General features: G+C 50.2%; 9 protein-coding genes across 9 annotated transcripts; 3 read left to right on the plus strand and 6 right to left on the minus strand.

Annotated features, from left to right (window-relative positions):
• Positions 1-1,239: 1,239 nt before the first annotated feature.
• On the minus strand, positions 1,240-2,790 carry LOC9645542. The gene has a single exon (XM_002969989.2). The coding sequence runs from the start codon at positions 2,788-2,790 to the stop codon at positions 1,264-1,266; it is 1,527 nt and encodes a 508-aa protein (XP_002970035.2). The 3' UTR covers positions 1,240-1,263.
• LOC9646077 (omega-amidase, chloroplastic) lies at positions 2,687-4,513 on the plus strand. The gene is made up of 11 exons (XM_002969741.2): positions 2,687-2,774; positions 2,850-3,041; positions 3,104-3,220; positions 3,269-3,487; positions 3,542-3,635; positions 3,695-3,769; positions 3,826-3,904; positions 3,995-4,010; positions 4,057-4,137; positions 4,191-4,273; positions 4,339-4,513. Exons 2-11 carry the CDS (start codon positions 2,883-2,885, stop codon positions 4,409-4,411), a joined length of 996 nt encoding a protein of 331 aa, XP_002969787.2. The 5' UTR covers positions 2,687-2,774; positions 2,850-2,882; the 3' UTR covers positions 4,412-4,513.
• Positions 4,514-4,646: 133 nt separating this feature from the next.
• Positions 4,647-7,027, plus strand: LOC112346254. Its single transcript, XM_024674758.1, has 5 exons — positions 4,647-4,755; positions 4,809-6,113; positions 6,178-6,322; positions 6,416-6,516; positions 6,579-7,027. The coding sequence occupies exons 1-5, from the start codon at positions 4,660-4,662 to the stop codon at positions 6,714-6,716; spliced, it is 1,785 nt and encodes a 594-aa protein (XP_024530526.1). The 5' UTR covers positions 4,647-4,659; the 3' UTR covers positions 6,717-7,027.
• A 1,555-nt stretch (positions 7,028-8,582) lies between these two features.
• Positions 8,583-12,544, minus strand: LOC9645543 (leucine-rich repeat receptor-like serine/threonine-protein kinase BAM2). The gene is made up of 2 exons (XM_024674757.1): positions 9,664-12,544; positions 8,583-9,595 (listed from the first exon to the last, which is right to left on the minus strand). Exons 1-2 carry the CDS (start codon positions 12,302-12,304, stop codon positions 9,132-9,134), a joined length of 3,105 nt encoding a protein of 1,034 aa, XP_024530525.1. The 5' UTR covers positions 12,305-12,544; the 3' UTR covers positions 8,583-9,131.
• Positions 12,545-13,519: 975 nt separating this feature from the next.
• Positions 13,520-14,232, minus strand: LOC112346246. Its single transcript, XM_024674701.1, has 2 exons — positions 13,937-14,232; positions 13,520-13,866 (listed from the first exon to the last, which is right to left on the minus strand). Exons 1-2 carry the CDS (start codon positions 14,218-14,220, stop codon positions 13,644-13,646), a joined length of 507 nt encoding a protein of 168 aa, XP_024530469.1. The 5' UTR covers positions 14,221-14,232; the 3' UTR covers positions 13,520-13,643.
• On the minus strand, positions 14,199-16,183 carry LOC9646078 (26S proteasome regulatory subunit 7A). Its single transcript, XM_002969991.2, has 10 exons — positions 16,019-16,183; positions 15,873-15,954; positions 15,737-15,828; positions 15,603-15,680; positions 15,487-15,548; positions 15,284-15,428; positions 15,005-15,223; positions 14,749-14,930; positions 14,518-14,693; positions 14,199-14,439 (listed from the first exon to the last, which is right to left on the minus strand). Exons 1-10 carry the CDS (start codon positions 16,109-16,111, stop codon positions 14,282-14,284), a joined length of 1,287 nt encoding a protein of 428 aa, XP_002970037.1. The 5' UTR covers positions 16,112-16,183; the 3' UTR covers positions 14,199-14,281.
• Positions 16,160-19,010, minus strand: LOC9646079 (succinate dehydrogenase [ubiquinone] flavoprotein subunit, mitochondrial). The gene is made up of 16 exons (XM_002969992.2): positions 18,883-19,010; positions 18,651-18,815; positions 18,498-18,585; positions 18,294-18,440; positions 18,100-18,240; positions 17,956-18,041; positions 17,815-17,907; positions 17,697-17,760; positions 17,501-17,644; positions 17,254-17,441; positions 17,025-17,199; positions 16,797-16,967; positions 16,681-16,750; positions 16,509-16,629; positions 16,411-16,448; positions 16,160-16,346 (listed from the first exon to the last, which is right to left on the minus strand). Exons 1-16 carry the CDS (start codon positions 18,973-18,975, stop codon positions 16,244-16,246), a joined length of 1,887 nt encoding a protein of 628 aa, XP_002970038.1. The 5' UTR covers positions 18,976-19,010; the 3' UTR covers positions 16,160-16,243.
• Positions 19,011-19,051: 41 nt separating this feature from the next.
• Positions 19,052-20,096, plus strand: LOC9646080 (peptide methionine sulfoxide reductase MsrB). The gene is made up of 5 exons (XM_002969742.2): positions 19,052-19,285; positions 19,343-19,448; positions 19,534-19,599; positions 19,724-19,921; positions 19,984-20,096. Exons 1-5 carry the CDS (start codon positions 19,108-19,110, stop codon positions 20,009-20,011), a joined length of 576 nt encoding a protein of 191 aa, XP_002969788.2. The 5' UTR covers positions 19,052-19,107; the 3' UTR covers positions 20,012-20,096.
• A 1,723-nt stretch (positions 20,097-21,819) lies between these two features.
• Positions 21,820-22,755, minus strand: LOC9645544 (calcium/calmodulin-dependent protein kinase type 1). The gene has a single exon (XM_002969993.2). It carries the CDS (start codon positions 22,753-22,755, stop codon positions 21,820-21,822), a length of 936 nt encoding a protein of 311 aa, XP_002970039.2.
• Between the last annotated feature and the right edge of the window lie 1,727 nt (positions 22,756-24,482).

Genomic DNA, 24,482 nt, shown 5'->3' on the forward strand with positions numbered 1-24,482 from the left:
ACTGCAGCAGCTCTCGGGATTGTGGCCGATACTCTGGAGGTTATTTCACGTACTCTGGAGGTATTTCACGTGAGAGAAGAAGAACATAATTCACCGTAAGTACAAATAGCTTCCTCATGAAATGCAGTGAGAATCTCATTTTTTTCTTTTGACGCAGTCAGCAGTCATTGCTGGGATCCAACCCAGAAGAAAATCAAAACAACTCGGACTTGACTTGCCAGCATGATATCTCTGCTACTTCCAAATGCCGAACGTGATCCGAAGGCCGAACATTTTGCGACTGCCGCAATGAGATGCCTTTTGATAACAGGAGCTCTTTCTTTAGTCGCTGCTGGAGATGAAGGTTGTATCAAAGAATGGCGCATGGATCCGTCTTGGAGGTAGTCGGTTTTCACGTTGCTCCAGTGGAGCTTGTGGATGTGCTCCGGGAGCTGGAAGAACAGTTTCTCCGGGCTTCCGAGGCTGGAAAGCCAGTGGTGAGAATGCTGGAGGCGGGCAAAGTCCAGCTCGAGAAAGGTAAGGTGTATTTCCTTGCATTATTCACGTCCTATGCAGGCATTCTTTGTATGAAACAGATCTCCCTCCTGCAAGATATAACCCCAAGACTTTCCGGAGCATTTTAAAGATAAATCGTTCCTCAAGCACCTCACCTTGTTCTTGGATGTGACATGGATGGCTACGTTGCAATCTGGTATTTCTAACTTCGGTTTGCAGTTGTCCAAGAAACTCACTCTCTTTTTTATTACATCTTACAGGAATATCTCCAAAAAGCAGCTGCTTTCTTCATGCCACAAATTTTGCAGACATTCACGTCGTCGATCGTTCTTTGGTGGATGGTTTCATAGATCGAGACTACGATTGTTGTGTCTGCCTTCTGAAAAATGTTAAAGACGATGCGAAACGTCAGAACCACTGGAGAATGGCCCTGCTAGAGAATAATGCCTTGTTTGTTGGCAGTGATCTTGCAAACAGGTATGCAAATCTACTGGAACTTTTTGTTCATAACATTATGCTCAGCACCCGTTGCTGGCACTGACGAGGGGCGAGTTTTTCTTTGGGAATTTTCCACCGGAAAAAGAGTGGTTGAAATGTTTGAGCAAGGTATGAGATTCTTGTTTTTCAAGTCAAGCGTGCAATGTAGAATCGAAAATCGTACAAGTGAAAACTACAACGTCGTCGCGTTTGCTGGCAACTGTTGGAGAGGATGGGCGTGTTGTTCTGTATGTGTAGGAGGTATAGTAATATAAGTTTGTAACTCGAGCTTCACTTTCCCTTAACTTTCAGTTCGGAATCTGAAAGGAGCGCTTCAGCAGCTCGTCTCCCTGACAGAAGTGCTCCGTCGAAAGTTGCTGAGACTCGATGATCTCCGCACAGGTACAAACCTGCATCAACTTTTGGTTCTTTAGAGAGGTTGGTCGGCGGAGTCTGATCGGGTTGAGCAAACAAGATCCTGTATGTCTTCAAGTGCTGCCACTTCGCTACTGTTTCCCGCCCAAACCATTCCTCAAGCTCGGACCTCACTATTTTCTCAAGCTCGGCATCTGAACTGGCGGAATATCTTCCGATCAATGTTACCGAGACGAGAGCTTTTCCAACAGGGGCATACGAAGAGCAGACGCTGCTGGGAAAGCACATATTGTTGATGACGCCTTTGTCAGTGCCGTTCAAGAGCAGGACAGCTTCCTTGATTGGGGCTCTATCGGCAGAAAAGTAGAGGCAGACAGTGCTGCGAGCAGGCTTATCGGTGCTTTCGCAAGCTGTTTTGCTGCTCAGCAAACGAGCTGCTTCCGGACCTTCGACTGCCACTATTATCCCGTACTTGGACTTGACAACCTTTCCAGTATCAAGTCTCACCTTTGAAACTTTACCGTCTTCTCCGACAAGCAGCTCTTGTACTCGGGAGTTCAACTTGATTGATTCGTCTGGAAGGCTTCGAGCAAGCTGCTGTGATATTTCGCCGATGCCTTTAGCGGGAAGGCAATTCTGTCCCAGAGCCAGGCACTTGAAGACGAAGTTAAAAAGCCGGGACGTGGTTTTCAGCTCTCTGTCAAAGAAGATGCCACCGAAGAACGGTCGGAAGAATCGATCTATCATCTGCGAGGAAAAGCCGTCGGCCTTCAACTTTTCTCCGATCTCTACTTCAGGTGCCGAGACAAGTTTCTCAAATGGTTGTGATGCTGCTTGAAGCCTGACAATGCCGACGAGGATTTTGTCCAGGACAGTACCAATCGGATTACCAAGCGACAGTATGCCGTCGACCAGGTGCCGGAACGGGTCTGCCACTTTGTGAAAGCGTCCGTCAAACCAGACAAAGGCTCCGGCATAAAAGTTCTTGAGCTCCAGCGTTTGGTAGTCGAGAACTTCTGCAGCCTCCGGATATGCGGATATGAAGATCTGGAAGCCCCTGTCCAGGACGTAGCCTTGGACGGTGTCACTTCTCACTCGACCTCCAACTCCATCCGACGCTTCAAGGAGCTGGAATGTGACGCCTTCTTTGTGCAAGCGTCGTGCTGCCGCGAGACCAGCAAGGCCTGCTCCAACTATTACAACGTCAACCTCTGGAGGAGAAACGTTGTCAGCAGATTCAGATGCTCCATTCTCAGTTTTCCAAGGCTGGTCGACCGTCTGGACTGCTCGCAAGGAACTCGGGGATGGCTTAAGACGAGAGCAAAGTGCTACTTGGTCGTGGTGGTGCTGTTGCTGTACCTGGAAGCGGCAATTCGGATAGAGTGGGGATTCCCATCGACTAGGTGCCAAGGCTGCCAGGGCCACAGGTAATGTGATCGCCATACTCTAGTCACTTCGAAAGTTTTTTTTAAAGATGTTCATATTGACGGCTTGGATTGCAGGACGAGATCCAACGGGGGTGTTTTGGGAGTAGAATGAGCAGCGCCCTTTTCCTGCGACTTCCCATTCTAGCGCGTGCAGGTGAAAGTTTGAGGCGCTGTGCTGCTCGCTCCGGAGTTCGAGCTTTTGCAAGCATGCAGTCAGATGCAAGGAAACCGCCTTCGCAGGCTCCACAGGAGCCTCCGACTAGCAAGGTCAGTGGAAGTTTTATTGTATCGGGATGCCCTCGTCACGTTATTTTTGGTTTTTGTGGCAGTTCAAGCTCGCCGTTTGCCAGCTCTCGATCTGTGCAGACAAGGAACAGAACATCAGGCATGCTCGTGAAGCTATCCAGACGGCTGCTGATGGCGGCAGTAAACTGGTCCTTCTTCCAGTTAAGTTTTGTAGTTGTCTGCTCAGTCATAAGGAGAATGTGTTACAGGAAATGTGGAATTGCCCATACTCAAACGCGAGCTTTCCAATCTACGCGGAGGATATTGACGCAGGTGATTCTCCCTCTTCCAAAATGCTTTCGGATATGGCAAAGAGTAAGGAGGTTACCATCATCGGTGGCTCCATACCGGAACGAAGTGGCAATCATCTCTACAATACTTGCTGCATCTACGGAAAAGATGGCTCTCTAAAAGGAAAACATCGGAAGGTTTGCTTTTCTGACGCGTCGTCTACGGTTTTTCTCAGCCCTCTTTCACACCAGGTTCACCTTTTTGACATCGATATACCAGGAAAGATACAGTTCAAAGAATCGGACACACTGACGCCTGGAGATAAGTATACTGTTGTTGATACGGGTAAGGTCTTGCAGGCATTACGACAAGAAAAAAAAAACTCACATTGCTCATTGACGTAGATGTTGGACGAATCGGTGTTGGTATTTGCTATGACATTCGCTTTCCGGAGATGGCAATGACTTACGCAGCACGAGGTACGAAGAAGGCTAGCCAGGTAGCTGCAGTGTATTAAAATTTATGTTGGTACCAGGCGTACATATGATCTGCTATCCGGGAGCTTTCAACATGACTACGGGACCAGCGCATTGGGAACTCCTCCAGAAAGCCAGGTAACTCATTGTTTCTTTCTTGTTGGCTGCGGAATTTACTGGCAACGTTTTTTTTTTTTTTGTTTTTTTTTTTGTTTTTTCAATTTCCAGAGCCGTAGACAATCAGGTAAGTGTTTTTGATGTTTTGTCTTTCTTACTCTTTTTTTTTCTAGCTGTTTGTGGCCACTTGCTCACCAGCCAGAAATCCAAGCGCGGGATATGTTGCATGGGGACACTCCAGTGTCATTGGACCGGTAACATCATGCTGTTTTATCAATGCTTTTCTCAAGCTGTCTGATTTTTTTAGTTCGGAGAAATACTGGCGTCAACAGGACGTGAAGAGGCGATTTTCTATGCAGACATCGACTATGCTCAGATCAAGGAACGCAGGTGCTGTTCTTGTTTCTGGCATAACGGAGGTTTCTCAACCATTTTCTCTTTTCCTTTCCCGTTAGGATGAACATGCCTCTGGACCATCAGCGAAGAGGTGACTTGTATCAGCTCGTCGACTTGACCTTCACAACATGAGCAGTTCCAGCAGTAGGAACAAGAAAAGTGTTCTGGGAAATAGATCGAGTAGTTGTTCTGAGAATATCCTCCCCTTGTCCGGGTGACGTGGGGTTAGTTTAACTGTCGGAAGTGTTCTTACCGCCGCAGCATGGGAGGAGAGCATCAGTGTCCGAGCGGCAGCAGGGTAACAGGTTATCCAGCAACAGGAGTGAGCATGTCCTAGACTCGTGGAGCTTTGCTTGAGGTGGTGGGATGAAGTGAGACGGATGTGGAAGGACTATTGCTCGCGTTTGAAGGAAAGAAGCACCGGTATGGGGGCGCTCAAGAACGACGACGTTCTCTACGACTACATTGCCAGAGCGGTACGTTTCTTATTTAACAAGCTTTCTTATGTTTTCACTCTCTTATGTTTCAGAATCCCAACATTTACTTCCAGCCTCGAGCAGCGAAGCAGATGAAAGTGCCGCAGCCAGTTTTGTTCCCCGGATATCTCTGCCCGCTTGCCACTGAAGAGTTTGAGGAGGAAGAACCCACGCCTTCGCAAACTCAAGTAATTTGGAGTCCTTTGTTCGATGGCACTGAGCTCAAGCGCTTGGGTGGTGGGCTCAAAAGTGAGACGGCTCTTGTACCTGAGCTTCCAGCTGGTTGGAGAACGGCCGAACAAAAATTGCTGGAAATGGGAGCTAGAAACGGGGATTATCTGGGAAATACCGTTAGCAGCTGTTCTAGTAACTCGGAAGAGGAGCCGCCAACGGTTTGGACAAGCGCTCAGTGCTTGCTTCACATGAAGGATTTGACTGATCCGCAAAGTGGGATAGAACAGGAGCAAGCGCCTGGAATCGCTGAGAGCTTTTTAGAGTATAACAGCTGCGAACTAGGTGGGACAGACAAGCTTGACCACGTACCGGAGAACCTTCTCTTGGTCGACGATTACGAAGAGAAGCTCAAAAGCTATCACTCCGAAGTGAGTGTGGAAGAGAGCAGATATCAGACATGTAGTGGCGGGGATGGAAGCGTTTGCAGCGTTCTGAGTGCGGGTATCGGCCGTGGGAAGCTGAACAGCAGGGAGTCATTCAGGGAGGACGTTCTTTTGAGCGAGATCAGTGGAGGGGAGCCGTCCGAGACGAGGTCGTGCTCCACCGCCAACGACGACAGCTCGAGCTCAGTTCGAGGAGCCACTACCGGGCGCTCCAAGCTCCTGACTCCGGACGGCACGAAACAGGTGAAGCACGGAGACAGGAAAGCTAGGCGGGGATATCCTTACACTAGTTTGAAGGAAGAGAAGGTGGCAAAGGAATTTGCACGGCCTCGAATTTGGAACAGCGGGGTTAACAGAGGACCGCTGCAGCAGAAAACGAGAAAGATGGTGGAGCAGACACCAGGGAGAGGCGCAGAGACGACAAACAAGGAACAAAACGCCAAGAATCACAACAAAACCAGCACCACTAGCAGCACCAGAAGGCCGCCCTGGTGCCTGCACAGCGTCAAGAGGAACCTCCACCACCAACATGGAACGCTGTCCGACCACGAAGTGACATCGGCAGGATCCACAACCAACGAAGAGGAGACCAGAGGAGCGGCGATGCTGGCGGATACCGGAGATCAGAACGCCGAATTGATATCGACTTTGGCGGAGATGAACAACCGGGAACTCAGGGTGCTGCAGTGCTCGGCTGCGATTATGCGTCACAACATCGGTGTTCTTCGTGACGACGTCAAGGTTTGCTCTCGCAAGAAGCTTAGATTTCTTTGACATGTTAAACATGCGAATATGTGTGCTCCAGGGATTGCAAGGCTTCTTGGAAGGCAGAAAAGCCCGCTATTCGTGGTGGACGCTCTTCAAAGATTTTGTTGTTGCTGCTGGGCTCGTATCCGGGGCATTTGGTTTACGTACTGTCATCGACATGCTCAAGAGGACAGTTCGATATGGTGAGATTTTGTTTTGGACATATAGTCGGTAGAGCGTAACATCTACCGTATTTTTTTCTTCTTTCAACTCCCTCTCACACTCTTTTCTTCCAGGTGCATTGAACAAGCTAACAAACAAGCAAGAGAAGATGGCCTTGGCAGCCTTCGTTCTCACGGTTGGAGCACGCTTCGGCAAGCAGATATGGCGAGAACAGGTACACATACTGTTTGGATCTCGTAGGATAGATCGTGTAGCTTATGGCTGGATCTTTTCCAGGGAAATGCCAGCTCCCGGCGCGAGATAAAGCTACGGGAGCAACTGTCCAGGATTAACGAGAGGGTGTCTCTCATGTCGGACCTGGCTACCAGCGATCGCCAGCAAACAGTCGCCGCGGCCGCAGCAGAATCCGAGTGAGAAGGAAATCTTCTCAAAGCAGATCCATCCGCGACCGCCAAGTCTTCCAACAAACAAGGACGGCGATGCGGTTTCTTTGAGATACAAGATACAAGTTGGTGGAGGTTTGAAAGGCAAGAGCTTCCCGAGTTTGTGATCGATTATTCTTCTCTACTGTCTGTGTGATGGAGGATCACAATGCCACCACAGATCATGGGTTTGACGATGTTGGTCCTCGTCAAAAGTACGTGCCGATGAACAGATATTTTGCATCCATGATTCTGGTCTGTTAATTCTCTTGACTAACAAAGCACCAGATTCATTGAACAAGCTAAGACGCTTGAGGCAAAGCAGATATGTACACGCAGTCAGCAAGTCGCCTCTAGATCTCAACAGTCTTTCGAGTGGCGCCGTGTTAAGCAAGGATTGTCAGATAGAAACAGAGTGGAACGAACCAAACAGTTGGGTCGTCCCTCCCCGTCCTCCAATGATCAACCTTACATTCCATCGCTAGAAAAGCTGTAAAATAAAAGAGATAAGAAAGGGGATCTTGAGCCTCATCAACGAAGCCAACTTGGTCCACTATGGATACAAAATCTCCACGATTCTGGTACACGCACTCTCTCTCTCTCTCTCTCTGGGCGCTGCGGTGACTATAAAAATGTCTATCTATCTATCCCTCTCGAAAAAAACTGAGCAAAACCTGAAAAACGAGGCAGAAAACAAAGAAACATCACCATTATAACGACCGCGTCTCCCAAGAAGCAAGAACGACGATGATCATCAGGATTCAGGAACCCATTCATTTTCCCTTCTTTCTCTCATTTCCCTCCTTTTCGCCTTTAAAATATTCATCCTCATCATCCTGTAGGCCCTCCTCTATGTCTCTTTCAGCTGCGCTAGTGCGAGGTTGACAACCCAACTGGGACAAATCACAGAGCAGGGAAGAAGATCGCAGCAAAAAAGCCTAAAAAAACATTACAAATTTCCGATTCAAAAGAAAAGAGCATTCGAGTCGAGATCTCAAATCAACCGGCCAGGGAGAGCAGCAAGCAAGCCTGCTGTCTCTGATTCCTGCAAAAGCTGTGGATCCAATCCAATCACCGCAACAACAGCTAGAGTTGTAGAACACCACTTTCTTTAACCCTTTCTCTAAAACCCCTTTAAAACCCTTCTTATCAAAGAAGAGCACTTTTGGCTCGCGTGGTTTCAGCAGCTGGGAAGCCCAAGAAAGGCATCAACAAATCCTCCTCTTCACTTTTCAGTACAGGCCCATTTTTTTTAGGAATGACAACAGAGCATGCCTCTGAACGGCAATGATGATCCACCACCTTCTTTCCCCTTTCGCTGTAGTTGCTTTTCGATAACTTGATTAGATTCAAATCACAAGGAGGCGGGGAAAAGATTCCTGGGTGAAAATGGATAAAAGGTGGCGGACTATATTTAGGGCTTGTTCATGCATGCGTTGTCTTGCTTCCGTCACCTTGAGCGTAGCTGCCTAGCGAGAGATATTTCTTGGACGCGCGGTCAAGCCGGTCCACCTACACGACCGAATTGGGAGGTGCGGAGCGTGAATGGGCAATGAATGTAGGATCATCGCTTCGTTTCGCATCGTCCCACAAGAACCATAGAAAGAAACGAGGAGCTACGTACGCTCCTTGTAGGGTGGCAAGTAGTAAATTCCCGACCCGCAAGTACTTATATACTTGCTCAGCTGCTACTCTATAGATACTAACTCGCGCGCCCCTCTGCGCCTTGATGGAGATGAGCGTAGATTCCACTCGATTCGCCACAGATACCCCCGCTGGAATCATATATCATCACGCGCTATGCTACATTCATTCAATGCGTAGACCCAGACAGGCAGACAAAGAAACAAGGCGAAGACACAGGGAGAGAAATAATCGTTCATACATACGATCAGAGGAGCAAATCTTTACGTTCCGAGAGAAAACTTTCGCAGCCAAGAGAGATTATCTCTGCAAAGCTCCTGGAACACAAAATCTAAGAAAGGAAAAAAGAGTACTTACTGACTGATGGATGAGGAGGTGGTGCTTTCCCTGGCAAAAGCTTTGTGTATGTACACAGCAAACAATCTTCCTTCCCCAAAAGGCTCGTCGATTGTCTCGCCATAGCTTGAACAGCTCGCCTCTGTTTCTTCGCGGCTAACTCGCCCGTGTTATTCGATTCGATTCGTCGTGACTCGAGCCGCTCCAGAGAGAATTGCTGCTGTCGATGCTGCTGCTTCTGGCTTTGCTGTAAGATGATGATAGTGAAGCTGTCGATGGTAACTTTCGATGGCTACAAAACTGGTACGAGTTGGAAAGAGAACCTTTGTCTCAAGCTTTCACGGGCGCTGTCGAGTTTCTGTCAGATCTCGTCCACCATGCTTGAAGTAGAAACGAGAAAACCGGGCCCTGATGGTGGATATATAAGTTAGAGCGGGATCAAGGGCGCCTGATCCCTGCGCTGCCGCTGCCGCTCCTCATGATCCTGATCCTCCCACTGCTGCTGGGATTCCACTGGAGCCTTGATGGACGAGTCCTTGAAGCTCCCACTCTTGCTGCTCTTGGGCAGGCCCCTCACGTCAACGAGCATCTGGACGACGTCTCGCATCGTTGGCCTGTCGGATGGATACTCCTCGCAGCAGATGAGAGCCACCCCGACAAGGCTCGTCACCTCGTGCACTGGCAGCTGCGAGCTCCGCAGCGTTGAGTCAACGATGCTCAGCACGCCATCCTTGGCCTCGTCCATCACCTTCTTAACCCACTTGACAATGCCCAGGCCGCTGTCACGGAACTCCTGCTCTGTCGGCTTGCGGCCGGTGATGAGCTCCAGCAGCACCACGCCGAAGGAGAAGATGTCCGCCTTCTCGCTCACCTTGAGCGTGTATGCATACTCTAAGCAAAACCAAAGAACACGATCAACATAAACAACAGAAAGAAGCGAAGGAAACTAACGCACTTACCAGGAGCAATGTAGCCATACGAGCCGGCAATCGACGACATGGACTCGCACTTCCCGGCCGAGGACGCCTGGAAGAACTTCGCCAGCCCGAAATCCGCGACGTGAGCCTCAAACCCGGAGTCGAGCAAGATGTTGTTCGACTTGACGTCCCTGTGGACGATGAGCGGCGAGCAGTCGTGGTGGAGGTAGCAAAGCCCGAAAGCCGACTGCACAGCAATGTTGTACCGCGTCGTCCAGTCCAGCAAGTTCCTCTTCTTGCTGTGAAGGAGCTCCCCCAAGCTCCCGTTTGGCATGTACTCGTAAACCAGCAAGTTGGTTTCCTCGTTGGAGCAGCATCCCAGCAGCTTGACGATGTTCCGGTGCCGGATCTTCCCGAGCGTCTGGATTTCTGCCGAGAAGCCGTGATCGTGAGAGCCACTGCCTGTCTCATCCGAGGTGGCCTTACACAGCCTCTTCACAGCCACCACCTCTCCATTCGGCATCTCGGCACGATAAACGGTCCCCGACCCGCCCCGACCAATGATGTTGTCCTCGATGAGCGAGTCGAGGACGTGCACGGCATCGAATTCCAGCCGCTGGAACGCCGTCAGCTTCCACCGCCGCCCCGTCGACTCCCGCCTTTGGCAAATGCTCAAGCACTCGATCTGTTCCCCGCCGTTGCCACGGACAAAGCACACCACCCCGACGATGAGGAAGAGCATTGCCGCGGAGAAGATGGACGCCACCACTGCCTTCCACAGCCGGGCTCTGGCGTGGCTGAGAGCCACGCCATCCCCATCCTGAGACGAGGAAGGATCTCCTCCTCCACACTTGAGCGACGCGCACAGCCCCGGGTTGCCGACGAAGGAACTCATGTTGAGCGATCCAAAGTGACCATCGCTGGGGACTGTCCCGGAGAAATCGTTGTATGAGAAGTCCGCCGATGTCAAGCTCTCCTGCCCGAGTATCTGCGGCGGAATGCCTCCGCTGAGACGATTTCTGGAGACGTTAAGCAGCTCCAACACCTCCATCGATCCCAACTCCGCGGGAATGGGACCCGTGAGGCGATTGTCACTCACATCGAGATAGTTGAGCTTGCTGCATTGCGCGAGCTCGGCTGGAATCGCCCCGGAGAGACGGTTGCTGTGGAGATCGAGGTGGAGGAGATGCGAGAGCTGCCCAAGCTCCACGGGGATGCCACCCACGAACCGGTTGCTGTGGAGGAAGAGCTTCTGGAGACTGGGAAGCCGCGCCACCCCGGCAGGAATGGATCCCTGGAGTTCGTTCTGGGAGAGATCGAGGAAGTCGAGCAGCGGCGCGTCCACGATCGCGGGGATCATGCCCGTCAGCCGGTTGTCCAGGAGTTCCAGCATCTCTAGCATCTTTAGTCCCAGCAGCCCCTCCGGTATCGGCCCAGTGAGATGGTTCCCTGCTAGTCTTACCTTGATCAAGCTCTTGCAGTGGCCCAGCGCCGGCGGGATGGTTCCAGTGATCCCATTCTCGATCAGCACCAGCACCTCGAGCTGCCCACCTTTGCAAAGATTTGGAGGCAGCGGCCCCGTCAGAGGATTCGACGAGACGTCCAGCTCCGTGAGGTTCATGTTCTCGCCGAGGCGCTGAGGGAGCTCACCGGTGAAGTTGTTCGTCCATAGCAGCAGAGCTTGCAAGTTGGGAAGATCGGCGACGAAGGCCGGGATCTCCCCCGACAGCCCATTGAGGAACAAGCTCAGGAGCTCCAAATTCTGGAGCTTGCGCAGCTCGATCGGTATCGCTCCAGTGAGATTGTTGTTCGAGAGATCCAGCGACTTCAAGTTGACGAGATCCCCGAGCTGGGGAGGGATCGGACCGCTGAGATGGTTTATCTGGAGGAAGAGCGAGTCCAAGTTGGAGAGATTCCCGAGCTCCGCCGGGATCACGCCCTCGAGGCCGCAGCTAGCAATGTCGAGCTTCTGGAGATTGAGAAGCCGGCCCAGCTCGGGAGGGATTCCTCCGGTGAAGTGATTGAAGTAGCCGAGGTAGAGCTCCTCGAGGCCGACGAGGTAGCCGAGCTCGGGAGGGATCGGGCCAACAAGGCAGTTGCCGCACAGCGCCAGGTAGCTCAAGCTCGTCATGTTGCCATAGCTGGGAGGGATCTCTCCCTCGAAGTAGCTCCCGCCCAGGTGAAGGTGGCGGAGATTGGGCAGCCGCGAGAGCTCGATCGGCAGAGGCCCGGAGAAATTGTTGTTGTAAGCATCCAGTACCTCGAGGAGCTGGAGATTAGAGAAGCGCCCCGGGAAATCCCCCGTGAAGGCGTTGTGGGAGACGTTGAGGAAGTGGAGGTCGTGCAGCGTGGCGAGCTCACCCGGGAGATTCCCTGTGAAGTTATTGACATCTAGCGTGAGATTGATGAGCTCGGTGAGGCGGCCGATGGAGGAAGAGACGATGCCGGAGAGATTCTTGTTGGAGAGGTCGAGCGCCACGACGCGGGAGAGGCGATCGTCGCAGGTGATGCCCGTCCACAGGCACGGCGTGTCGTCGGTCTCGGTCCAGTCGTCGAGGCTGCCGGAGCTGTCGATCATCGACGCCTTGAGCGCCAGGAGCGCGGATTTATCCTGGAATCCGCGCGCGGCGCTCGGCGATGCAGCAAGCAGCAACAAGATCGACAGCGCGACGCTCCAATCCATCGAAATCCGGGCGCTAGACAGCAAAAAGAATCTACCTCTCGCTGGATGGAGGGAGAAGAGAAAGATCAAGAAGGCGCCATTCCTCACGCCCGATCGCCATTCCCAAGCTCGCTCTCTCAAGATCGGGAAAGGGAGAAAGAAGAGAGAATGCGCGAACGCGTCTCGATCGATCGGGCCCTGGCGCGATCGATGACACGAGCACGAGAGCGCCGTGAGCTCGCGGCAGGCAAGAATCCAAAAACCCTATAGAAACCCTTGGAATGACCCTGGGCGTGTCGTCTCGCTCGCTGACCTGACCAAAAACCGAAGAGCGCGCCGTACTTAACGGAGCTGTCAAGCAAACCGACTGTACGCTCGATTCGTACGGAAGTCAATATCTTAATCGAATATTCTTCCTCGTCACTCAACAAATGATGCCTAGAGATTCGACCAGAGATTTCTAGGGTTCGTGTGAAACCTCGCAAACAAGGTCGGTGTCTCGATCGAGAGTTTGGGATTTTGATTGATAGAAGATGTGGGGGAAAGAATAGGAAAATGCGATGTGGTGCGAGAATTAAATGGTGTGATTGATGCTACTACTACTACCGGCGATCATTTCTGCCCTGCCTCGGAAAAAACAGGCGTTTGTTAGCGCCGGGCGAGTGTAACCGCGGCCCGTTAATTCCAAGAAGCGTCGCAGGAATTAAACACCAGTTTAGGTTTAGTCCCGCGGGGTTAACGGCCTGCTGACGGCTGCCCTAGCGCCACGTGAGCGTTTTTCCCGTACATGTCATAGGTGGCTAGACATTCCATGGTGTCAGGGGCATGAGATGACATGACGTGCCAGAGAGAGTGCGCGAGCGTGAGCGCCAAAATACCCTTCTCTTTTTTTAATTCCTTTTAAGGGGGGCTTTTGCACGGAGCATTTGGCTGGCTGGAATCGAAACCGGGGAGAGCTGGCCAGTGCCGGGCTCTAGACACAAGGCTCTCAATCTCCACGAAAACTATACAAAACGCCTGCCCTACACACAACCAAAGGTGGCGATAAGAGAAATTTAATCTTCCCAGCGTTGGACGGGATGAAAGCTGATATGGTTTGTATAAACCATGAGAAAGCATTCCAAAAACAAGGTGGGCCACATTGTTTGAGTGACGTTGCTATTATAGTTTTGTCCTGACCGAGAATATAAGTGATGTTATTGTCAAACTATGCCCAGATCATTGTCCCCTGCGAGAAGCCCAGCTTCATTCATTAGGTTTCGAATTCCGTGATTATGCGCTGGTATATTCCTGCCACGCGTCATACCACGTGGCAGAGGGATTAGGGCTAGGGATCCCCTGTTTTTTACACGAAAGATTTTTAGCTTCTCTTCACTGGATCGAATGTAGCCACGCCCAGCACCGCCACGACGAGCGCGCCGAGAACTCCGAATCCTGCCGCCACGCTCAGCAGCAAATTCTTGAGCGATGGCGTGATCGCGGCCTCGGCAAACTCTGGAATCACCGCGCTCGCCGCCAGCGCCAGCGCCGTTAGCTGAGCCACGGGAATGCTTCCTTGCTCTTCCCTATCGCTCTTCTTGGCGCTGAAAGACCAAATTCGAACAAGAGGAACACGAATTTCGGTCTAGAATCGATATAGAATCCCTCCCTTACCTCATCACAACACGGCTCCGCGACGATGCGACGATCTTCCTCCCCGAACTCCTCGCCGGGGCCAATGCCAACCCCTGCCGCGCCAATCCATCGCATTGCGGCAATGCTGCCACATTCAAGGAGCTCAAGCTCATCATCGCTGCTGCCATGGATTGTGGCTGCTTGGCTCCTCTAGGAATTAGGGATTGTTTCACAAGACCTAGAGCTATGGAAGCCTGTCCCCAGCCAACGAGAGATCTCCACGTCAGCACACAAGATAAGGTGCCCGAGCCAACCACACGCATATGATAAGCAGATAAATGGCGCCGCGCGCTCTTTCAAACATTTCAACGGCCAGGATGCGTTCTAGTTGTACACCATGTATTTTGGAGTAGCGCTAAACTTTTGGTAGCCTTTGATCACTTTGTTCACGGCCTCGAGGAAATCTTTCTCCGTCACTGTTTTCCTGCGAGCTCGGATCGCGTACATGCCGGCTTCAGTGCAAACGCTCCTGATATCAGCGCCTAAAGATTCAAGCAAACCAAAGCGTGGTTACCGAGAGAGGAGAGAAAACCATCTACCGTATAAGCACGAGAACTTACCGGTCGAGTTTGGGCATAAGCGAGCTAGCAACTCGAATCGGATGTCGCGCTCGCAGTTCATGGTTCTGGTGTGGATCTTGAAGATCTGAGTTCTGCTGTCGAGGTCTGGGAGTCCGAACTCCACCTTGCGATCGAGGCGTCCGGGACGGAGGAGTGCCGGGTCCAGAGTGTCAGGCCTGTTTGGAGTAATGTAAGTTTGATTGGAAAAGACTTAGATGAAGTCGGCAGTACCTGTTCGTGGCCATCAAAACTTTAATGTTCCCACGAGCATCAAAACCATCCAGCTGATTGACAATCTCGAGCATCGTCCTTTGCACTTCGTTGTCGCCACCAATGCCGTCGTCGAATCTGGCACCACCAATGGCATCGACTTCGTCAAAGAAAACAATGCAAGCTTTCTTTGATCGGGCCATCTGAAAGAAAAAGAGAAAGGGAAAAAAAAAACTTTTAAGACCACTGCCAGGAATAAACACAGAATGTAACATACCTGGAATAACTCGCGCACCATTCGAGCTCCTTCACCAACGTACTTCTGGACGAGCTCGCTGCCAATAACTCGAATGAAGCAGGCATCTGTACGATTGGCCACTGCACGAGCGAGTAGCGTTTTCCCAGTTCCCGGAGGGCCGTAGCAAAGAACTCCTTTGGGAGGATCGATTCCAAGCTTGATAAACTTTTCAGGGTGGAGCATAGGAAGCTCTACAACCTATATGCGTAAAAGTTAAGATCGTCGACGAGAAAACCAAATGTAAAATGGTGTAGTTACCTCCCGCATTTTCTCGATTTGCTCCTTGCAACCGCCGATGTCATTGTAAGTTACATCGGGCTTCTCCTCCACCGTCATCATAGTGACGCTCGGATCAATCTTAGGGGGCAAAGGTATTTGGATCTGATATTTGTTCCTATCAACACTGTAATAGAACACACAGAAATGTCATTTACATCGAGAACATAAGAAAAAAACCATACCCGACGCGCATTCCCTCCTCGATATCTGTGGGAGACACCTTATCTCCAAGACCCACGACAAACTATCACCAAAGAGATTGTGAGAATCCTACTCTTGAATCGAAAAAGTTATATACTTTTGCTATTTGTTTCACGTTGATCACGTACTTTGAATCGTCCGCGCCTGGATTGATGATCTTGGTGCAACGAGCAACCTACCAAAACCAAAACATGAGAAAAGCAATAGATCGAAGAAAAAAATCTCCCTTACTTGCAGTGGCTGCTCTTCTTGCATCATTTGCTTATCAGACACCAGATCCCACTGGCTAGGAGCTGCTAGACCAGTGTCGGACTCCTTGATCCCTGGAAAAGCACGCTCAAAAAAGCCCAGCAAGATCGCAACGCACCGCATAGATCGTTCACTTTTTTCGCGAGTTCCTTGATCTCCTTCTCGACCTTTTTCGTGGAGGTAGCGTAGGGGCCAAGACCCTAGAAACGCAGCGCAAATCACACACAAGAACGAGCTAGAAACGAAAAAAGCCACGAATCTTACATAAGTCTTGAGCAGCGCGATGTCGTCCTCGTCGAGCGGCGGGGGATTCTTTTCCTTGAGGATATCATCGTCGATGTCTGCCGCTGGCGCCATGGCGTGAAGAGAAGAGAAGAACCCTAAAACATAGAAAAGCCCTAAAAGTTCTTTGGCACTAGAGCTCTTTTATTTTTCGATCCTCTTTAATTTTACAAAAGAAGGTTCCTCTTATTCATTTACTTTGTCGTGTTAGTAGACTCGTGCCTTTGGAGGGAATGGCTCCACTTCTTTGTCTAGAGTGTTCATATGGACTGGACGATAATCAAGCCTCACTTTCCCATCCTCCCAGAACCTGCGAGAACAATCCGGAAGTTTAGCCGATTGGACAATCGTGAAAACGCAATAGTGATTCTCACCCCAGTGTGTGCTTCATCCAGTTTTCATCGTCTCGTTTCTGGAATCGCGAAAGTTAAAAGTTACGAGCAAGAGCTTGGCAGCGTAGTGAGATACTTACCGCAAAATCTTCACGGGCGTGCGCTCCACGGCTCTCTTTTCTCGCTTCCGCGGATTGCATTGTGATCACTGCGTTGATGAGCAAGTTTTCTAGCTCGATCGTCTCGATGAGGTCAGAGTTCCTGCGCAAACCGAACAAGGTAAGGAGGAGAGCTTGGCAGGAATTAATGTACCATATCAAGCTCCTGTCCGATGTCTTAACTCGAGAGAAGCTATCCCATATTTCGTTGATAAGCTTGCATCCTGTGTGCTCGATCAATACAAGGGAAATTTAAGAAGATGTGCTTACCTTCTTCGAGAGTTTCCTGTGTACGGAAGACGGCAGCGTTGTTTTGCATGACTCTTTGCATCGAAAGCCTGATGCTGGCGGTGGGTAAATCTCCATTTGCATATCTCAGCTTGTTCAGCCAGGCAATGGTCCCTTCTCCGGCGTTCTTTGGCAATGGCTTTTGCTTGTCGCCTGATAAACAAGAGAATAGTAATCCTGAAACGCAATGGTATTTGCAAGATGTCTCACCAGGTTTGTAAATCTCGGCCATCGTGTTGGCACACGCACGACCAAAAACCACAATGTCCAAGAGTGAATTTGCTCCCAAACGATTGGCACCATGAACGGATGCGCACGCTGCTTCTCCAGCAGCCATCAACCCTGGAATGAGACAGTCGGGATCTCCATCTTTCGTCGTAACACCCTGCATACCGATGGTGAGAGAAGATAATAAAACATTCCAACATCAAAGCCACACCTCTCCACGGTAGTTAGTTGGTATCCCTCCCATGTTGTAGTGGACCGTCGGTAGCACGGGGATCGGTTCCTTAGTAACATCAACACCAGCGAAGATTGCTGCTGTTTCTGATATTCCTGGGAGCCTTTCTTTCAGCACTTCCGGAGGTAAATGATTTAAGTGAAGATATATGTGATCCTTCAAAGGCCCTAGGAACAAGGTAAAACATCAGTTGCCAAACCAGACAAGAAAAAACAGCTCTACAGACCTACTCCACGGCCTTCGCGAATCTCCATTGTCATGGATCTAGACACGACATCTCTCGAAGCTAAGTCTTTCGCAGTGGGAGCATATCTTTCCATAAAACGTTCTCCTTCGCTGTTTCGCAAAATGCCACCTTCACCACGCGACCCTGACACCAATAGCATAGTGACTTGAGGGTACAAATAAATGAGATAGCAAACCTTCCGTTATAAGACAACCAGCACCATATATACCAGTCGGATGAAATTGCACGAACTCCAAGTCCTGTAAAGTTTTTAGAACAAGTGCGAGTGATGAAAAACAGGATAAGCCAAGAACCTCCAGAGGAAGACCAGCACGAGCCACCATAGCATTCCCGTCCCCGGTACACGTATGAGCTGAGGTTGCTGAAAAGTAAGCCCTTCCATAACCCTGCGTACAACTCAATAAGGATGGTCTTGATTCCTGAGAACAACGTACCCCGGTCGCTAGAATCGTCGAAAGAGCACGGAAACGATGCAAAGTCCCATCCTCCATGTTAAGTGCCATAACACCTCGACATGCACCTGGCAAAATCATTCACGATCAGCCGTTAAGTTTGACGAAATGGATATATGTCCTTACCCTCGTCGTCCATTATGAGATCTAAAGCAAAATACTCGACAAAAAACTGTGTGTTGTGTTTCATGGCCTGGCCGTAGAGAGTGTGCAGTAGCGCATGACCCGTTCGATCGGCAGCACACGCACAACGATATGCCTGACCCCCTGGAAGGCAGACTTAGCTACCAACGAAGACAGAGAGGAAGAATGGATCGTACCTTTGCCGAAATTCAGGCTCTGTCCACCAAAAGCTCTTTGGTAGATTTTACCTTCTTCTGTTCTTGAAAAAGGCAAACCATAATTCTCGAGCTCAATGACGGCAGCAGGAGCTTCTCGACACATATACTGAATAGCATCCTGATCACCTAAACGTAAGAGAGAAAATTTTCAGTAGAAGCGGACAAAAAGCATTGTAACCATACCAAGCCAGTCACTTCCTTTGACAGTATCATACATATGCCATCTCCAATCATCCTCGGTCATATTTCCCAACGCTGCATTGATTCCTCCCTTAAAGAAATCACATTCAAATCAACGAAAAGAGTGAAGGCAAAAAATAAGGGGAAAAAATCTACCTGTGCTGCCACAGTATGAGATCTAGTAGGAAAGAGCTTTGTGATGCAAGCCGTGTTGAATCCATGCTCCGAGAGACCGATGGCCGCTCGCAACCCAGCCCCGCCGGCGCCGACGACGACGGCATCGTATGTGTGATCCACGATGGGGTACGCGGCGCCGGTAGCCTGATCAACCAAAATATTGCGAGATCGATCGAAATTTCCAGCTCAATCGATCGCATTCGACACTCACCGATGGCGCCCCATTGCTGAGGACTCGCGAAGCGCTGGAGTAGAGCCTCCGCTGGTGCTGCTCGCGGAGGGCGGCCCTCGCTAGCCGCAGCATCGTCTTGCCACGGCTCCAAAGAACCCTAAAAAGACCTTTTTATGGAGATTAAAATCCACTGTGTGTGTAAAGTCCTTGTATCGTGGCGCGAGGAAGGAGAAGGAGAAATATCGAGCTCTAGCTAGCCCTAAAATGCGAAGCGTGGCGAGCCCTCGCATTGTTGGGTCGATTGGGGCGTTTGATCGCTGGAATTCAGCTGGAATCGCGGCGCAGAGGCCCGCATTTGTGGCCAGCGGCTGGAATAGGCGGCGAATCATGGGCGCCTCGCAGTCGTCGAGGGATTCATCCGGCGGGCCTTCGGTCAGCGCAGGTAGAAATCTTTGATCACTTTTCCATGCGAGGAGTCGTGAGAAATCTCTTTCTCCAGAGGGAGCGGAATTTAAATCCGTGAGCGACACGGAGTGGAAGGAAAAGCTCACGGACGAGCAGTTCTACGTCACGAGGCAAAAGGGGACCGAAAGAGCTTTCAGCGGGTAAGAAAGCATTTTTAGAACATAGAACATAGAAACTCTGGCGAGAACGAGATCTATCTAAGCGATCATCCATCCGATCGAACAGGAAGTACTGGAACACCAAGACTGCTGGGATCTACGAGTGCATTTGCTGCGGAACACCACTCTTCAAGTAAGTTTCCTTGCTTGGATTTGTTTCCCTTTCTGCTCTTCTGGTTGCTTGCTTTGTTGGCTGTCAGTGGTTTCTTTTCAACTTTAGATCCATAGCTGAGTTTTCTCGAGTTTTGTTCTTCCAGCTCCATCACCAAATTCGACAGTGGCACGGGGTGGCCCTCGTACTACGAGGCGATTGGAAACAATGTCAAGAGCGAGAGCGACTGGTCCATCCCGTTCATGCCTCGCACCGAAGTCAAGTGTTCCAAGTGTGATGCTCACTTGGGGCACGTCTTTGACGACGGCCCTCCTCCCACTGGAAAACGCTATTGCATCAACAGGTGACTTTCACTCCCAACTAAAAGAGCTTCCTTTTCTCATGTCTTTCGTGGTCGTGTTGCAGCGCTTCGCTCAACTTGAAACCGAGCTGATGGATATTATGTTCAATAGTAATAAAATATTTGAAGAATATTCTTTAAGTTTGACTATAATACTATTGTCTAGCTTAAATTTGCAGATGTTTTGCAAAGCCTGTGTTTTGTGTTTGAGAACATTCTGTATTGAATTTTATTCATGATATTATAATCTTAAACCTTTTCTTACTACATTTCTTTTTTACCTTTTTATTTTTTTCTGGTTGTTTCATTACAATTCTGGTGGCTGTTCCAACCAACTTCTCCTGTTATCAAAAGCATCTCATTGCGGCAGTCGCAAGAAGTTCAGCCTTCGGATCACGTTCAGCAAGAGAAACCACCCGCACTATATTTGATTGACTGGGAAGCTTATGAACAGCAAAAGTTCCCAGCAACAGAAGGCTGTCTCCGTCTGGAGTGAGTTGAATTCCAAACTCCGCTTGCTGCTGCGAAAATAATGTAAGCCAAATAGAAAGAAACACTGAACAAACGTTCAGAGAGTCTGCTCCAAAATTTTCGTAAGAATGCAGTGAAAAGGACTGTAGCAACGTTGCCTCCGATACCAAGTTGTTGTCAAGGGAAATACAGTTGTACACCGTGCTTCCCCAGAGGACCACAAGAGACGCAGATATCCACCTCCTGACTCCTTGCGTTGAGTGCCACGCAAAGAACTGAAAGTTCGTGCTCAAACGCAGCGACGGGTTTTAGCATGTCCGAGCTAGTAAGCCGCTTGCTGATGGAACTAAAGCTAGTAAATACTCTCGACTGCTTGTCCAAATCGGTGGCTACGAGATCCTTTTGATCAGCTTCCGGCACTTTGGTCCACGTATCCGTAGTAGATACTTCTTGTTCGTTGATGGAACCAGACTTGTGGCCTGAAGCATTGTTGGAAGCATGCTTTTCCTGTTCGGTCGAAGTGTTTTCTCTTCGACTGTCCGCCACGTATGCTGGATTTCTAGATCAAGTAGCTCCACATCTCCCAGAATCTGGCACGTTTCTAGCCTTTCAAGTGTATCCGAACCAGTGTACCGCTTGTTGTCCAAATTATGGAGTGATCATCCAAAGCATTGCCTGCGGCGATCGTCAAATTCTTGTCGACAGTCTCAAGTTGCTTTACCAAGAGCTGGCTGGGCTGCACCGTGACATGTTCAAGCTCATTCGGGCTAGTCAGCTTGTACGTCGATGAAACCAGCGCCTCTGTGAAAGGTATTGACTTCGGGTATAAAGCATTGTTGGGAACTTGTTCGGCCGAAGTGTTCCTTATCGCTGCGTCAAGTGACTTGACATGTCCATCCTGGAACTTTTCGTCAGCAGAAGGCTCCGCTGGTAGCCTTTCAAGAGTATCCGAGATAGTGTACCGCTTGTTCTCCGAATCAGCACAATGGTCGTCCAAAGCATTGGCTGCTGTGATCGTCGAATCCTTTTGTACAGCCTCAAAGAGCTGGCTGGGCTGCGTCCTGACTTGTTCAAGCGCAAGCTTATTGACGATGACTATGGGTGACGAGGACTCGATTAAGTTTCCGCCAACACATTGTGTGTGCTCGTCGATATTCTTTGTTTGCTGAGATGTTTCGGCGTTGTCAACTTGGTTGATAGGCTCTTCAGCAATGGACTCCTCTCCAGCTTGACGCTCAACTGCGGTGGTAAGCTGCTTGTCGACGCTATGTCCAAGGGCAGTAGGTGCTTTTCGTTGGTTGTTAAAGATATTTGTTGTCATAGCCATCGTGTCACCTCCGTCGATCGGGTCTTTGGCTACAGAGGTCTCCAATGTGGTATTACCCATCCCAAAGCCTATAGGACTTTCCGCCACATCAACCATCGAGTAACTATCCTGCGAGAATTTTTTTCACGATCACATCCCCACCAGTGCTAGAAAACTTCCTTTTTACTCCGCAATGCCTCCTCCTGTGTGGCATTGCTGTTAAGATCTCCCCACTACCACAATGCTTGACGATCCAGGGATGTGCAAGCACAGCATCTAGAGTCACCCTCTTGCTCTGCTCCACAGCTAGCATTCCCTGGATGAGATCCTCTGCTTCACATGATGCCAAATCACTCGGGAATGCTCCGGCTCTCAAAAAATCAAATTCGACTCTCGATCGATACCCACTCAGCAGCTCGTACGCAATGACTCCCAGCCCCCACACGTCCACGGCCGCCGTGTAACTCGCTCGTGGTCCTCGGGCTCCATCACTCTTCACCGCTACCACCTCGGGTGCCATGTACTTTGCTGTTCCACAATACTGCCGCATATCCCACTGCTTGTCCGTGGCCATGCCAAAATCTCCAATCACCACTTCGTCCACTGCAGTGGCGTTGAGCCTCTCAAAGATGTTGTGAGGCTTGAGATCGCGGTGGACGACCCCTCTCGAGTGCATCCACTTGAGTGTCTCTGCTAGCGTTTTAATAGTCTTGGCTGCTTCTTCCTCAGTCACTGCCCCTCCATGGATCAATCGCTCTGCCAAGCTAGGGCCGCAAAGCTCCATCACGATGGTCCCATAGCACCTCCCGCCCTCTCTCTCCCTCACAAAATCCTCAAAGGCGACGACTCCAGGGCAGACGCGAAGCTTAGACATGAGCCGAGCTTCGTTCTCGCCATTCCTCATCGATTCAACCAATTTCCCCGCATACTTCTTGCCAGCCCTGCGACGAGCACTCAACAAATAGACCTGCCCTTCGCCGCCAGATCCCAGCTTCTCACCCCGCCTGTACAGCTTGAGGAGCTCACCACAGTCGTCCTCCCCAAACTCGCACGCCACCATCGCTCGCCAATTTTTTGACCTAGCTTCTCGCTAACGGGTACAAATCGACGGCTGGAATCGCGTTTAATCGACGGTGACGATCTTGTGAAAGACGGAAGCCCTAACCTGAATTTATTTCAAAACATTAGTCTGGATATACGCATGCATCCTGTGTTTTACACGCTCTGTTGTGCCGCAGTGGCTCCTGCCGGATCAACCGCCCTCAAAGCACCACCAGCGCTATCAGAGCATTCACAAGGGACCAGCGGGATCACGACCATGTCTCCAATCAAAGGCCTGTACCTTGGCTCCGACTGGACGCATAGAACAGCAACAGAAGCGACCTAAAGAGGAAGAGGAAGCGCACTTACTTGGAAGAGTTGCTTCAAGTTGACAATATCCTTGATTGCAGCATCCACAATGAGGGTAAACCTGGTGCGGTCGCTCAGTTTCGGTGTCCTCTTGAGCATGTCGATGACGGTACGCAAATCAAATGCCCCGGATACGAGCCCAGCAGCAACGACAAAATATTTGAAGAGCGTCCACCACGAATTAGCCCGCTTTTCTGCCTTCCAGGCAGCCTTGCAATTCCTGGAGCACACACATTCTCACGTCTAACATGTCAAACAAATTAAAGCTTCTTGCAATAGCAAACCTTGACACCGTCACAAAGAACAAACATCTTCGTCAGTGAGCAATGTGAGTTATTTTGCTTGTCGTAATGCCTGTAGGACCTTACCCGAATCAACAACAGTATACTTATGGCCAGGCCCCAGTGTGTCCGATTCTTTGAGCTGTATGGTATATCGATGTCAAAAAAAGTGAACCTGGTGTGAAAGAGGGCTGAGAAAAAACCGTAGACAACGCGTCAGAAAAGCAAACCTTCCGATGTTTACCTTTTATTAGAGAGCCATCTTTCCCGTAGATGCAGCAAGTATTGTAGAGATGATCGCCACGTCATTCCGCTATGGAGCCACCGATTATGGTAACCTCCTTACTCTTTGCCATGTCCGAAAGCATTTTGGAAGAGGGAGAATCGCCTGCATAGATTGGAAAGCTCGCGTTTGAGTATGGACAATTCCCCATTTCCTGTAAGACATTCTCCTTATGACTGAACAGAGAACTACAAAACTTAACTAGAAGAAGGATCAGCTTGCTGCCGCCATCAGCAGCCGTCTGGATAGCTTCACGAGCATGCCTGATGTTCTGTTCCTTGTCTGCGTAAATCGAAAGATGACAAACGGCGAGCTTGAACTGCCAGAAAAACGAAAATAATGTGCAGATGGCACTAAAACTTCCACTCACCTTGCTCCTGCACGCGCGGTGGTCACAACTCAAAACATCCCCGTTGGATCTCGTCCTGCAATCCAAGGAACCTCTTAAAACAAAACGAAGTGGCTATATAGCAACCACATTACCTGTGGCCATGGTAACCTTGCCACCTTGTCGGGAATCCCTACTCTATCCGAATTGCCGCTTCCATGTACAACAAAAGCACCACCACAACCAAGTAGCACTTTGCTCTCGTCTTAAGCCATCCCCGAGTTCAGTCCAGACGGTCGACCAAAACTGAGAATGGAGCATCTCAATCTGCTGATAACGTTTCTCCTCCAGAGGTTGACGTTGTGTTGGAGCAGGCCATGCTAGTCTCCCGGGAGCACGACGCTTGCACAAAGAAGGCGTCACATTCTAGCTGCTTGAAGCGTCCGATGGAGTTGGAGATCGAGTGAGAAGTGACACCGTCCAAG

This window comes from Selaginella moellendorffii, unplaced genomic scaffold, assembly GCF_000143415.4.
Source record: "Selaginella moellendorffii unplaced genomic scaffold, v1.0 SELMOscaffold_13, whole genome shotgun sequence".
Lineage (NCBI taxonomy): Eukaryota > Viridiplantae > Streptophyta > Lycopodiopsida > Selaginellales > Selaginellaceae > Selaginella > Selaginella moellendorffii.

Excerpts from the sequence above, each read along its gene's own strand:
- LOC9645542 (XM_002969989.2), bottom strand. The coding sequence starts at position 2,790 with ATGGCGATCACATTACCTGTGGCCCTGGCAGCCTTGGCACCTAGTCGA.
- LOC9646077 (XM_002969741.2), top strand. The coding sequence starts at position 2,883 with ATGAGCAGCGCCCTTTTCCTGCGACTTCCCATTCTAGCGCGTGCAGGT. Across the intron at positions 3,221-3,268 it reads GTAAACTGGTCCTTCTTCCA|GAAATGTGGAATTGCCCATA; the intron begins GTTAAGTTTTGT and ends AATGTGTTACAG. Across the intron at positions 3,770-3,825 it reads AATGACTTACGCAGCACGAG|GCGTACATATGATCTGCTAT; the intron begins GTACGAAGAAGG and ends TGTTGGTACCAG.
- LOC112346254 (XM_024674758.1), top strand. The coding sequence starts at position 4,660 with ATGTGGAAGGACTATTGCTCGCGTTTGAAGGAAAGAAGCACCGGTATG. Across the intron at positions 4,756-4,808 it reads ACGACTACATTGCCAGAGCG|AATCCCAACATTTACTTCCA; the intron begins GTACGTTTCTTA and ends CTTATGTTTCAG. Across the intron at positions 6,323-6,415 it reads CAAGAGGACAGTTCGATATG|GTGCATTGAACAAGCTAACA; the intron begins GTGAGATTTTGT and ends CTTTTCTTCCAG.
- LOC9645543 (XM_024674757.1), bottom strand. The coding sequence starts at position 12,304 with ATGGATTGGAGCGTCGCGCTGTCGATCTTGTTGCTGCTTGCTGCATCG. Across the intron at positions 9,596-9,663 it reads GTATGGCTACATTGCTCCTG|AGTATGCATACACGCTCAAG; the intron begins GTAAGTGCGTTA and ends GGTTTTGCTTAG.
- LOC112346246 (XM_024674701.1), bottom strand. The coding sequence starts at position 14,220 with ATGCGTGTGGTTGGCTCGGGCACCTTATCTTGTGTGCTGACGTGGAGA. Across the intron at positions 13,867-13,936 it reads CGGAGCCGTGTTGTGATGAG|CGCCAAGAAGAGCGATAGGG; the intron begins GTAAGGGAGGGA and ends TTGGTCTTTCAG.
- LOC9646078 (XM_002969991.2), bottom strand. The coding sequence starts at position 16,111 with ATGGCGCCAGCGGCAGACATCGACGATGATATCCTCAAGGAAAAGAAT. Across the intron at positions 14,931-15,004 it reads TGGTGCGCGAGTTATTCCAG|ATGGCCCGATCAAAGAAAGC; the intron begins GTATGTTACATT and ends TTTTTCTTTCAG. Across the intron at positions 14,440-14,517 it reads CTTATGCCCAAACTCGACCG|GCGCTGATATCAGGAGCGTT; the intron begins GTAAGTTCTCGT and ends TTGAATCTTTAG.
- LOC9646079 (XM_002969992.2), bottom strand. The coding sequence starts at position 18,975 with ATGCTGCGGCTAGCGAGGGCCGCCCTCCGCGAGCAGCACCAGCGGAGG. Across the intron at positions 18,441-18,497 it reads CAAAGGAAGTGACTGGCTTG|GTGATCAGGATGCTATTCAG; the intron begins GTATGGTTACAA and ends TCTTACGTTTAG. Across the intron at positions 18,042-18,099 it reads TCTCATAATGGACGACGAGG|GTGCATGTCGAGGTGTTATG; the intron begins GTAAGGACATAT and ends TGATTTTGCCAG.
- LOC9646080 (XM_002969742.2), top strand. The coding sequence starts at position 19,108 with ATGCGAAGCGTGGCGAGCCCTCGCATTGTTGGGTCGATTGGGGCGTTT. Across the intron at positions 19,600-19,723 it reads TGCGGAACACCACTCTTCAA|CTCCATCACCAAATTCGACA; the intron begins GTAAGTTTCCTT and ends TTGTTCTTCCAG. Across the intron at positions 19,922-19,983 it reads AAACGCTATTGCATCAACAG|CGCTTCGCTCAACTTGAAAC; the intron begins GTGACTTTCACT and ends GTCGTGTTGCAG.
- LOC9645544 (XM_002969993.2), bottom strand. The coding sequence starts at position 22,755 with ATGGTGGCGTGCGAGTTTGGGGAGGACGACTGTGGTGAGCTCCTCAAG.